The 14,643-nt window shown below is 35.5% G+C and overlaps 1 protein-coding gene across 1 annotated transcript in view; it reads left to right on the top strand.

Moving 5' to 3' along the window:
- Nucleotides 1–14,643, top strand: part of LOC115242383 — a 33,398-nt gene extending 18,755 nt beyond the window's left edge. Inside the window, exons 3-6 of the mRNA XM_029818637.1 lie at nucleotides 10,622–10,878; nucleotides 11,541–11,604; nucleotides 11,973–12,212; nucleotides 12,710–14,643. Coding sequence (XP_029674497.1) covers nucleotides 10,622–10,878; nucleotides 11,541–11,604; nucleotides 11,973–12,212; nucleotides 12,710–13,078 — 930 coding nt within the window. The 3' untranslated portion in view covers nucleotides 13,079–14,643. The remainder of the gene's footprint in view (nucleotides 1–10,621; nucleotides 10,879–11,540; nucleotides 11,605–11,972; nucleotides 12,213–12,709) is intronic.

The raw sequence follows: 14,643 nt of genomic DNA, 5'->3' as shown, positions 1-14,643 counted from the left end.
ATATATTAATAAAAATGTTATAATTAAAATTAATAATAATAATTTTATTTTTCGAAAGTATTGTACCAAAATTGTTCTTTTATAGAAATTTGTAATGCAAATTTTGATATAAAGAAAATCCAAGAACAGAATGTAAAGTATATTATTTCGACAGAGATTATCCAATTTTATAATAAACTAAACGATAAAAATGTATATTTGATGACGCGCATCAATTGGTCAAAGGTTAAATATGATATAAACTTGTACATAAGCTTCAAACAAGATATTACGCGATCTCCAATTACGTTTTAATTTGTCTTCCGCTCGGAAGGGCATTTGATGGAAGTTGCAAGTACGATAACTAGGCTTGTTTCCCTATTTCGAGAGATCGCTAGAGTGACACGCTCGATGAGATTAGAGCCGTATCTACGTCGGACCCCGGCACATAGGATGTTTTGTCGCTCTTCCACACTCTACAAACCGGATGCGAGCGTTCCACGCACGGCGGCTGTGCGTCGCTAATAATCGCGCGCGTGTTGGTGGTAACGGGGGACTTAAAGTTGGTCGAGTTGTTCTCGTTTAAAACAATCAGCAGGAGAGGAAGGACCAATTATACGGACCTGTGACTGTCTGTCACCGACCTCCTGTGGGCCCCTTAACATACCGCACCAGGTCACAAGTATAAGTAATCAAAACAACATATATGAACGTGTATATAAATAATTCGTTGTAATTAACAATTTATAATAATTAATTTTATTTCTTAAAAAAAATAAAAAATAAAAAGATATTGTTTGAACGATTATAATAATCATGGACCATTTTGTAATGCATACAAGCATAACGTTGAATAAGAAATAAAAATAACAAAATAATTAATTATAGTTTATAATTGTTTTAGAGAGTGCTTTAATATAATATAATATTAATTATGTAATCTTTTATAAATAATATTTTGAAATTTTTCTTTTTATTTTAGAGGATGATTATCCTTCTCCGCAGATTCTCGCAAGCAAATTAATTCTTAAAAACTACTCTCAATAAACTTTTGATGATACTCACAATAGACGTGTACATTTTTGCAGTTAATGAATACAATAACGATAATTGCGGCACATTTTCTCTTCTGCTCATGTTAGATACAATTGAGTCAAAGAGCACATACACTATAAACGATCCTTTATCTAGCTCGCTAATTGTACGAACAATTCAGCCACGGGTAACTGCACCGAGTTCGCTTTAAATATCCGTTTTAGGAAAGTTGCTAGGTTGCTGGGTTGTTGCATTAAGTGTATATAAAGCAACATTACATGTCCGCATAATTACTAAACCACTTGCAACATAGCGTTTCTTCAGGGAAACGCCGCTTTCGCGCATCCTGTGAAAAGAAACTATTCCGGTGTGTTTGTATGTGTGTGTGCATACGTATAACTATTTTTTATTGCAAGTTAATGATTTGAAGATTGCGATAGTGCTAATGTTTTCGTGCATAATAAGATACAAACTACGTAAAGCAGCGGAATATATTTTCTTGATGAACGTTTCTCTCTTTTTTTTTTGGTTCTTTATTTCCTATGTTTCATAATAATTTTTTCCATTTCTTTAATCACATATATATCCCTTATGACAAAATATGGAATTGCTACCTTCTCGGGAAACATCCGCTTTCGCTGTAATAAAATACTTTTGGAATACTTTACGAAGAGTGCTTTACATAAGATGGGCGGCGGCACATTTTCCTCGCAAAAGGGAGACTTCGCCAGCTGTCTTATTCTTTTAAAAACGCAAAGTCGGCACGCGCGACACCATGTCCGTTCCGCCTTTCGGGAGGCGACAGGATGTAAACTCGAAAACGATCCATATCCTGGCCAAATATGCATAGTCTGTCTTGTGTAAAAAGTGGTGGAAATAAAACGACTATCTCTGGTACTTCCATTGATCACGCTTACTCGACGGATACCGAACAAATGTATTACATATATATATTTTTATTGATTAATAACATTAATTTTTTCAAAAATAAATATGAAACTATCTCTTACATTTTAAATGAAATTGTTCAAAAAGATCTTATATAACGAAATAAATTAAAACCGCACGGAGAGGAAGGGAAACGGAAATATTTTGTACTTGAAGTAATGCTGCGTAATAATCCTTGTACTTAACACGATCATTTGCGCTTCCGTGTAACCCATTGCATAACGCATTTATCTGATTTATCCACTGCATAATGCAGTTATTACGTCATTATCATCAATTCACTAAAGTAAATAATGACTTTTGTCATTATTGAAATAAATACGTCTCAGTAATATATAAGTACTTTTAATATATCAATTAATTAATATCTGCTCTGACATGCGTGGAATTCAAATCAACACACATCGAATGTATTAGAGGTATTAATGTAAATATAATCAAATGTGTCACATGTGCATCTGGTAATCAATGTATTAATTAAATATGAATGTTCCAATAACCGATATAAGACAGAAAACAGTAACAAATTAAATGATAAAAGATGTTTTTTGCTAATTAACAGAGAAAAAAAATTGGTAAAAAATATATTTAAATACAAGCATCTTTGTCTTTCCCTTTCTCTCCGGCAGTGTAAAGGGGCGACTATTTGCGGCGCGTCTATCATTGCGAATTGCATCCTCGCGACGGCACGCGCATGCACTCGCCCGTGCAACGAGTAGTAACAACATGCGGTTTCCCTTTCATCTTGCGCGTAGAGAAAGAGAAGCCTCGATACCATATGGCTCTAGAAGAAGTTTACACACGGGGCGAAGTATTTGCAGGAAGGAAGCTTTCCAGCATGACCGTGCGTATTATGTTCCATGTACCGAGAACACATCGCGAGGAACACGGGCCGCTGTGTAAAAGCGGGGCACGCGATGAGGGCACGTGCCCTTCTTTTCTTTCTTAGAGCATGGCTGCTCCTTTGTATCGCTCGAAGGACCGGAAGCGGGTGTCAATTGTCAGCTACTCGAACGTCCGTGGCCGGACACGGGATGGATCCTTCCGAGCGAGCGTATTCGCTCCTGATGTGTGGTCCTTCGCGAGAGGCTTCTTATCGGAACGCGAGTGTAGTTTGCAATCAGAGATGCAGCGCGTGCATAAATATGGTATTGATTTACGGTCCGGTTTATGTACGCGTATCTTAGCTTCGCAGTGGTAATTTGAGAAATGGCGATTTCTGTATCACGATTTTTAATCTATTGCATTTAAAATATATTTGTTTGTTTTTTGTCAATTAATTTATGATAAGATATGCTCGAATTGTTCTCAGTTTTTATTTCTATATAATTTTTAAAAATTATTATGTATTTTCTTAAAACCGCGAATGTGTAAGAAATTATTTCAAAACGTAGGAAATAATAATTTTGATATTAAATTATTATATAATATCAATATTGTCACACGTATCATCGTACATCTGTCGTCAGTTAATACAAACATGAGACTTAATTTAGATTAATCAATTATCATGTGCATTCTTTATACAATCTTTCTTAACAATGTCTTTTATTCGGATATAAAAAATAAGAAGAGCATTATTGATAAAATAAAAGTAGCTAAATCTGCCGTTACAACGGTAATCCACAAAAGGGGATCACAAGATAATCTTGACCCACACTACATAGCATTGCCTCGTCATCATTATTACCACCATCAACTTCATGCGATCTAGCATCCTCAATTTTATAACCCAAATGTAACAGTTTACTGTTCCGTGGAAATAGAACATAACTACGCACAATGTTGCAGTAACATCCTGATTTTACTGGTTTCGTTTCGTGCAAATGAAGAATGTTAGGCGCTACAAATGAAAGAAATTTCTATTTTTAATAAAATCTTTTAATTTTTACATATTCTTATGGTTTGAATAATATTACGAAATTGATATCAAATGTATATTTGATCAAATTTAACGATACTTTTAAAAACTCGTGGTCAACTTGTTCGAAATGTTTGATTCCGGCAATGCAAGCAAAAGTGATTGACCCTCGCATGGAATTCCTGACCCCAGAACGATGGGTTCAAAGATTCGGCAGTTAAACTCGACACGCTCGATTTAACGTCATTTTCTTTCCGGCAAGAAGAACCGTGAAAACTGGCGCTTTCATGCTGGCAACAGATAGGGAGCCCTCAGTGCAAGAAATAAAATATAAGAGTCCGTTATATACGAAGCTTAAACTATATCCTAATTAAGATTAGAAAGCAAAGTACTATTCTTAAATTAATTTCACAAATTCACTATAAAATAAAACGTAAATTTTAGTATTTTTTTCCTAGGAAGAAATTAATATTATTTAGTTTTATATCATATAATTTATAAGAAACACAATATATATGAATTCTCTTCCCCTTTATCTCTTCTGCCTCTTCCCCCTCTCTTTCTTTTTAAATTATTAAGTATTCTGCGAACCATATTGTTTAATATACTTCATACATAAAATAATTTTTTTTTTATTTAACAAAATCACATTTAACGAAAATGCTCATCACTAAATAAAATAATTTCTTTGCCAGACACGGTTATTTAAAATTTTTTTACTAGTAAACGTGATCATTTCAACTCTTTGTCTGACAATGACGAATCAGCCGTGACAGAAATGATTTTCCGTGATCCGTGTTTCTTACAGTAAAACATCTCGCGATTTTCCAGGATATTTTTTTCCCAGAACAATGTTCGCGCATACTCGTAGAAACTCCTTACCTAATCCTCGTGACAGTTATTCCTGTTATAGATTGACATTATGTAAACCGTGTCGTGTGACGATTCGCGGCATAGGAAGGAGTCGCACGGACGACGTTCTACCAGCCACCGTCGAATTCTCACCTCGCGGTTTCCAGTCACATGATGCTTTTTCATCGAGCGTGTGAAGTGTGTTCCGTTCGGCAACAATTAATTATTCCATGGCTTTCATTGTCTCGCGTCGGGAAAGTGGCGCGAAAGTAAGAGAATCCGCAGGAGATATCCGTCATGAGGTTTCTCAACGGATCCGCGACGGATCTCTAATCTCGCCGATCGCTGAATCGGCGAGCGATCCTGAAAGGATAATTCACGTGGGATCCGGAGAGAGTGGCGATTGTGCGCGGATCAATCACAAAGTTCTGAATTTAATGACTGTATTCTGGATAGATCGTGCGAGATTAATTAAGATAACAAGTAGTTTGTCGAGACCTGACAATTATAAAAAATTCTATGGCGACCGTTGATTTTAATTATAGTCGGCCGTTTAATTAAATGTTATTACGATGATTACTATGTGTGATGGGCAATGTATGATTTCAATTATAATTATAATTATCAACCCACTCAGAATAGTGCCATCGATATTACCCGCATGCTAACAACAACGTGAAAGATTGGCCTGTTATCATTATGACGAGTATCGTATGATTGCCGTATTAATTAAAGCCGATGACACTTGTGAAATCCTATATTATCTGCTGACACTGTTCAAGGTGCTCGATGATGATTCGGCGCGGTTTACTGATCAAATTATGTGCTATCAGCAAAGTCTTTGTTACTACGTGTCGCAGGTGTCGATGGATATCGTTTTCGTAAGTAATCATAGTTGGGCAAAAATAAATCATAATTATTTAGATAAAAGCTATCATATATCATGCCTGCGTATGTTATTTGTTCTCGTTTATTAAATCATCTACATTATTCCAAGAAATTAAATTGAATTATTTTTTTATCAAAGAAAACCTTAGAGATAATAACAAAAAAATAAACTAAATAAAAAGAATTAAAAGAAAAACCACTTGTAAAACAAGAACGTTTTAACACTTTTAAAAATGTTAGTTTCACGCTTTTGAAACACAATGACGTTCAATGGATTACCTCCTGCGGATAAACTCCCGCAACATTTGGGATCCTTAAGCAAAGTTATACGAGGACAGAGAGCAGCGTTTCTCTCTTCGTTTTAGAAGCGAGTTTTTGTTTTACGCTATCCTCGAGGCCCTTCTCCGACCGGAAGCTAAGAGAAGGATAAGCGCGAGGGAACACACGTGCTCGATTAACGACGGTACCTGAAGACTTCGTGAGGAAAAATGGCAGCTGAGGGCCGAACAGCACGTGCCACGCATGTAAGAGGAGACGTAGGATTCAATGGAGTGTCGGGATAAGAAATTTATTATGCAAAGAACTCTTACCTGGGACACCAATACATGGCTGATAGCCATTGAAACTACTGTTCACGTGGGGTTGAATGAAAATGAACGAGCGTTGTCTCGAATATACCGAATCTACATGCCTTGCGACATATCCTAATATTTTTTTATTTATGCGTAATATAAATATAATCTTGAAAATTCAAGCTTATTAAAAAAAATTGGAAATTATGGCCAATCTCAGCTAAGCTCTATAATCAAAATATATTTAAAATTTTAGGAACATCACGCAAATTTTTTTCTGTTATTTCAGCAATTAAATGTGACTTCGCATTACACTCGGTATTATTGAAAGTTTAGTGTAAATAATAATATGTAATCTGTTACACGTAATTCATAATGTGGATTAATTTTGTAATTTTTAAATAAAACACGACGGATCTGTTATCTTTGCATAGAATTTTTTTTTTAACTATTTAACTTGATTACCACCCATGTGAAATATAACGTCGACTTCGTTCATCTTATCAATTGGAAAATAAATATTATAAATAGACGGCGCCATGCAAGAGACAACACGCATCAAGAATAATAAAACTCAGTGAGTCGATCCAGACATCACTCTCCCTTAGTTATATTTAATATATATATTTCACAGAATAAATGGAAGTTTACTTTAAAAATTTAATATTTAAACATATTAAATTTTGATCACGGATAAATTAATTATACAATTATATAATTTATTGAGATCAATTGCATTTTTTTTACCTTTAATATGATAAACGCTTACTAAAAAATACATCAAATATTATTAATAGAAATATTTAAACTCTTTGTTTTAATACTTTCTCTGACGTAAAATAAATGTTTCAAAGTGCTCATTATGCAGAAATGAGATTATTTGTTAATTAGAAAAAAGGCGAACTAGTATAAAAGAGCATTTCCGTTGAAAGGTGTCGCTTACCTTGCTCTAAAATGTTACTTATACCGGGAGTCGTATGATACGTATACCGGGTGTCGTTTTGGAACGAGCGCTAAGAACCGAGTCATTGATAACGATAAGCTCGCGATAAAGGCGACTATATTTAGAACCAGTAGCCAATGAGCTACTGGTAGAGCAGGACGAATCATAGGCAAGATATAGTAGCAAAAAAAAGAAAGGGCTGATTTTCCGGTTTTAAATGTGCAATTAACGTAAAATTTCTTTAGTGTATGACTACGCCTTGTCGCTTGGCGAAGAGCAAGTTTGGGATTTTTATGGATTCCGGCTAAATTGGATCCCCTCATTACGAGGGCATCCCATGACATATGGCATCCACGATTCCATTTTACGCTTCATTTTTTTGCCGCATCGTGTGCTCGATATGGCGTATTAGCGGCTAGATTTTAGGACTTCCTCGAATTCCTCAATGTGCCTTCTTCATTAGAGCTTCGATTTACAAAACCAGTCTTTAGGGCGATATAAAAATACAACTGCTTTTCTCGTTTGGGATCAGCCACGAGCTGTGTAATTAACGAGTATAAAAAAGTGAAACCGTCGAACAATTTATCTTCAATGTGCAATTATAATTTAGTATAAGAAGCAATGGATATTATAAACCGATCGATGGATCCTTAAAAATTGAATGTTTGTAAAAAATCTCATGCCTTTTATGAAATTTTATAATACTATATTTTGTTGTATTAATTGTAATTAATAATTTTATATTGTATATTGATATATGATGAAAAAAAATTTTTTATCTATAATAATACAATATTTATGAATAATCATGCATAGTGATCATGCATAGATTGTTGAAAAATATAATATTTTTTTATCATTTTAATATTTCTTATAGTATATTGGATATGTAATGTAATGCATACAGTATCAGCTGGTATCATCTCGATAACAAATAATCTTTTTGTAGCATTCTATTACTGGCTGTAACGTAAGATCAAGGGCACGGAAAATCAGTCCGCATGTTATCAAAATCTCCTTTATGTGCACATTTATAAATAGCGGCAATGATATCATCCACATTATGCAAGGTGAGGTGTACATCGATAACTTCGTTCGAGGTACGAATACATTTCGCAGAACAATGCGTTCAGTCTAAAGTCCAATACATAAGTTGAGACATAATAAAACAGCTTAAGAAAAATAAGAAGGTGTTTAATATTTTCGTTTCTCTCAATTACTTTTCGATATTAAGTATCGATGTTCGATTTGCTTGTAGCGGTAAAAATTATCAATGCTGTGTTTTTGATGATGATGTCGATCGCACGTGCGCGAGTCAAACAATGTTTTCAACTCGAAAAAAAATGTCTTACCGAAATATCCCGAGATGTATTTCTGTCCTGTATAACCGGGTGTGAGATATTGGAGCCTACCGCTCGTAACCGAGTGTCGTACGTCCTTCTCGATCCTGACGAAGCGCAGACCTTGCTTTGACACTCGCATGCCTTCTAACTCCCGCATTTTCCCTTTCATTAGCCGTTAGTCGGACGAAAACATGGTCGATCGACTGTACTCACGAGATGATCCTGAAATGTGTGTTTCAGTAGAGCGGCTCGTGCGCGTTATACAAATACAATATATACAAGTGATATCATCAGCGAGATAATGATTGACCTATGTCGTTATTATTATCTAATGGGTTTTCTTTAAAGTTCGCATTTCAATATGATTTACTTTGTTGTTAGTAGATTAAACTACATACTAATTTCGTACGCGTGATTTAATTATATTTAACTTGAGATTTATTTTATGATAAAAAGATATAAATATCTCATTTCTCCATTAATTTTATATACCATTTATTCAAAGAGTGCGAGAAAAAAAAGCATCATTGACATAAATCATAATCGATGATTCATAACGATCTTTGTACTTTGTCTGGTTGCGGTATAATTAAGGAAAAAATCTGTTCAAAGATTGGTGCACGCGCACTAAAGCAACTTGCGTAAATGTCGTTAACGTAAACGCATTGGAATTTCAACAGCTGAATCAGAAATGTCGCTGTATCAATCCATATAAAGACGCGCTTCTGTGAAAACGTGCAAAGTTTGCTCTGCGAGATGAAAATCTTTTTTATATCCAGTTCGTGCAATTCTTTTATGAGAATGCGTAGTTCGTTAATTAACAATATAAATCGATACAAAAAAGTAATTATATTACATTTGACTAAGATATTTAATAATATTTTCTCTTTTCTTAAAATGTAGGACTATGTTAGATTATAAATATTTACAAATCATTTCTTTCCGGATTTGAAACTGTAAATCAGCGCGATTCGGTGTCTTTTTTCAAAAGACCCATCATGATGTTATACAATAAGACGAAATGTAAGAGTTATCTCGACGAATCCAACTTAATATGCGATTGCGCCAGTACGCAACAAAATCCATTGTTGACATTGTAATAAGCACATTGAAGGTATAATCCCATGATTGTCGTCGAAAACGTGTTTATTTCACACGATAGGGGCTTGTCAGCCGGATCCGGACAGGGCCAACTGGATTTCGCAACACAAGTTCCGGTTTCACGTGATTTCAATTTATACTGGCTTTGGCGAAATCATCACGCGCGGATGAATGTGCAAGCACGTTCGAACCGTATGTCTGCATGTTTGCATCGGATCTGCATTAAGTCGAAAAACTTTCGACAAAGTAATAAAAGCGTACGACTAACTCGTAAAATCTCATCAACGATAACTCGTGTTGGGAAGACCATTTGCGTGGAAACAAACATATGTTTGCCACATCAAATCTGACGTTTCTTTTATTAGTGACACTGGTATATAAACATTCTTAATAGTGAAAGTGTGAAAAATGCGTTTACAATTAGTTTTGGTTGCTATAAAAATGAATAAATATTATATTTTATTATAAAAATACTGATATTTTTAGCTAGAGTTCTTTTTTGTTTAAAAAATAATAAATAAATTATAATAGATGTAGATGTGTAACAAATTTTGCAGAATCAAATAAATGTAATAAAATAAATTATTTTTATAAATGCATATACTTTGCTCGCTGTTTTATATAACTTACCGGTATTTCGATGAGTTCTCCGCTTTACATGAAATTACGTCCATTATTCTAAATTCGCATACACATAGTAAGTCCGGCAAGCGGATGTTAGCGTATGCGTGCAGGCGGTGGCATCTGCGAATGGGGTGATCTGGTGTCTGGTTTATTTTCGGTGCACGCATCCCCTCATAACCAGTCGTATCGGAAGGGTTGATAGTATTTTATGTCGCGTGCGTGGGCAACGCCTGTCTCCGAGTTAATTATGGACTAATTGTCAAGGTCCGCTCTTTGGAAGTTTTTGCCGCGCCGGCAAAACAGGACGTCGCCTTCCTCTTTGCCGTTGCTGAAATTAACTTGAAACTGAAAAGAAGATTTCTCCTCTCTTATCCTCTTCTATAACATACTTTTCGACAAATGTCATTAATGTTCGTTTAGACTAGTTTTATACAGTGACTAATTCGAATATTTAAACCTGTAATTCTTGTTACAGACCACCATCAAGGTCTATGCCAATTGCTTGCGACCGGACATTGAATACAAGACCCTGAGTATCACCTACGAGACGACCTGTCGCGAGGTCGTGCAAAATCTTCTGAACAAGTATCGCATGAGACACCGCGATCCTCGATTATTTTACTTGATCATGGAGGTGACCGTAAGGAGGGCCAACGTGCGCACCGTTTTGCCGCTCGACGAGGATGCACGGCCGGCCGTCCTGCAATCCTGCCATCCTCGCGGCGATTCCAGGTACGTTTGCTCACCCTCAGGGGTCGTGGCTATAAACACGTCCCGTGGACCACTGAGCACGAGCTAACAACGACCGACGTACTTCGCGTCTCTCACCAATATAATTCTCGGACACAAATGGTCGCGTGGGTCGCTGCACGATTCGCGGGGAACGTAAATACGGCTATTCGGTTGCGAAACCGAATGGAATTTATGATATTTTACGGGGGTCTCGGTCGTAACTGCTATGGATTGAGATTTGAGGAGAGCGCGAGGATGGTTTTAAGATTCCACGCGAGTCTAATTATGTTAAATATACACCGTAATACAGAAGTTATGATACGCATTATTATGATATAATATTTTATAATATACGAAAAATGTTGTGCACACACATACACACCTTTATAATTTGCTCGTTTATGAAAAGAAGTCGCTGTAGCTCTTTGACGGATAAGAACGGTTTTCCGACGCGGCCGGTGTTTTCTTGGTAGTATGAGACTTCCGGTGCGATTTACATGCGTAATACAGGACGAGAGCGTTTGTCTCCCCGGCACAAACCGGTGCTTTAACATAGAAGTAACGCTCGTTCGTGTCCTTTGAACTCACCGACTTTTACCAGCGTCGCGGAATCTTTGGCACGTAAACTTGTGTGCTTACATATGCCTCCTCCTTGTTTGCAGGTTCTCGTTGCAGACGCGCCGTGGCGGACTCGTCAAAATATACGACAGCGCACTCATGTCCGGGGTAAATAAATTTTTACTCTTCTACAAGCAAACAGAAATATAACAGACACATTTTAATATTAAATATAATATATGAGAGTAAGAAGAATTTTTCCATATATAAAAGAAACTTGCAATCTTCGAATAAATTAAGAATTTTATAATTATATCACATACTTTTTTTTCTTAAAAGTTAAACAATGTATATTATGTTATAAGAATTAAAGATTCATTTAAGTTATAATAAAAACATTCCATCATTAAAAATAATTAAAAATATGAAGTCCACGTTTATACAATTTTTAAGTATTTTATGATAAAAAATTATATTCTTTTTTTTTTTTAAGATTTTAATTTTTCCTGCAATAATCGAGGACTTAATATTCACAGTCGAAATACAAGAGCCTTCTGGTCTCGGAGCAGACCACCGTAGATGAGTTGATCCAGATGCTGCTGAGTTGCTACAGCTCCAAGGAACCAGTGGAGCAGTTTTCTCTCTACGAGGTCTGCGAAGGTGAAGAGTACCAAAGGAAATTACACCCCGACGATTCTCCGCTCAAAGTTACACAACGATGGACCAGCATGGATCGACATCTTCGCATTAGACGTAATCCAGATTATAGGCGGAAGGTATTATATCCGATTTATTGTGATATTTTGATGAAAGCTCGATTCGTTTAGATCTCTCCGAACAAAAGTACTTATTATGATATTCATGTTTAAAAAGAAAATTTGTTTTACATCTTTTAAATTTTCTACGATATTTAACAACTGATGTAATTTTTTGAAAGTGCTTCTAAATAAAATAACATATTTAATATAATCTCTAAAAAAAATTTTCAAAATTAGATCTACGTAAAAAAGCATATGAATAGTAGTTTGTGATTGTTTTATTTATAAAGAGGTGAGAGAGATTTATCTCACGTAATAAGTCAGCTTCAATGGTAATCTTCTCTGCCATCGATCTTTGAAGAATAGAGAGTATGAAATATTATGTGTACGGTCAAACAAAGAGACTGTAGTCGTCAAATTCAATCCGTATATAATTATGCCGCTATCGGAATTATTCATAAGAGCTTAATAGAAAGTCAAATCTGTTACACAATCCAACATCGCCGTCGTTTCAGAGCATGTGGGCGTCGGATTCGAGCATTATGGCAATATCGAGGCTGAATCTCCACGACAGTCCTCCTATCCATTACAGTTCGAGGCTCGACAACAACAATCATTTGAGTCTGCATCATCTTGCTGGAAAAACTGTTAATATTACCACTAACAACAATAACAACAACATCATCCATCGGGATCAACATCACTCGTCCTTAGGTTCCATTAATCAGACGCCGCGAATCGTCGTACCCCGCAGTACGGATCTTCCGCAGGTACAGCTGCCGCGGGTGCAGCAACTCCCGCAGAGCGTTCCGTCGACGCCGATCTCGGCAAAACATATAACTGCCTCTTCCTATGCTGATTACGAGAATTATCTCTTTATATAGGGGCGAGTCGCACTCACGAGCTTGCGTGAACGTAATCGAAGTTGAGAGAAATTGCGTCGATCGCGAGAATTCGACTCGCGAAACGGTCAGAGTTACCAGAGACTTATTGAAGATACTAGAAAACTTGGCTATTCGATAGCACAATTGTCTTCGTATGTAATATGTAGACTTTAAGTACTACGAGCACTATGAGGCGTCAACAAACGTGTACCTTCGAATTGTGTTAGAAAATTACTAATGCGTCTTCTCGATATAATTTGGATTTACTTAGTTCTTATTTGGATCAATCTATGATGATTCGACGAAGCTCGTTTCTTCATTAAGGAAATCTAATTTGCATCGAAACAGGCGTGATAATTTCTGATGGATATTATGATGTTTGATTAATATTTTAACGAGCAAATGAAAGCATTTGTAACGAAAAAATTATGTTTCTAGCTTTATTATAATTGTTATATTTATATATATATAATCATAATTTTTTTAAAGAAATTCAAGAAGAAGGAAATCGCAATGATTAAAGGCTCGTTTGCTGCCTGTATGTCAGCTGATCGAAGGTTGATAACAAAGAGAATTTATTATTATATTAGATAGTAGTGAGGGAAATTGTACCAAAGGTAGATATATAAAATTTTAGTGTATTTATACATATACGTATAAATAATATATGCTGCGTTCGTAAAACTGTGTGCGGCACTCATCAAGTCTGACACATACATTTAAGATTTTGATAATTTTTATAAACATTTGTTTATAACTTCTTGCGCATCCAAAAAAAAATGTTGACTTGATGTCTGAGAATAAACCATTTTGTATTTTTTTTTTATATATATATAAATCAATATAAAATTACCAGATAATTTTAATAGTGAAATTTTGTAATCGCATAGTTAAAAAATAAGGCTCGTTTGGAGTGATTTAAAGCGCGAGAAGAGCTTCAGAAATGTATTATTATTTATTTATGTAAAATGTAAAAAGCCTTTAGTTAAGTTTATCTGAAAGTAATTTTAAATTATTGTTAAACTTCTCTCGTCTATTCAAAATTTCGTTCAAACCGGCTGAACAGAACACCGGACATCTCCTACATGTAAATATTACAGGCGGGAGAGAAAAACGTGTTTAAGTAACACTCACTGTTATCGCATTGTTTAGCGAATTGCTTCGTATAAGAATTTGTAATAACCATTTCTCTAGTTGCATATATATACATATCGTTTTTTCTAATCGCGTAATTACGGAAACGTAATTTACGAAACGTCAGATCGCGATTGCAAACATATTACTCCCGTTATCGCAAAGGCAAACGATTTTATCGCATTGAGATTAATCAGCTGTAAAGCAGTAATGCAACATCTGAGAAATTGTGCGAAACACTTTGAGAATTATTTCACACGGTTAATAGCGATTCACGCGACTTCATCATTTCCATACGGTGGAAATGAATAAATGAAGATCCGCTACGTTTTCTTGCCGCACAATACGTTTTAGATTTTATTGCCAAAGAGTCGGTACGAGACAGAGAGAGAGAGAGAGAGAGAGAGAGAGAGAGAGAGAGAGAGAGAGAG

This window comes from Formica exsecta, unplaced genomic scaffold (genome assembly GCF_003651465.1).
Source record: "Formica exsecta isolate Colony F162 unplaced genomic scaffold, ASM365146v1 scaffold591, whole genome shotgun sequence".
Lineage (NCBI taxonomy): Eukaryota > Metazoa > Arthropoda > Insecta > Hymenoptera > Formicidae > Formica > Formica exsecta.
Note: the sequence above shows the minus strand (reverse complement) of the source record. Positions and strands in the feature narration are given on the sequence as shown.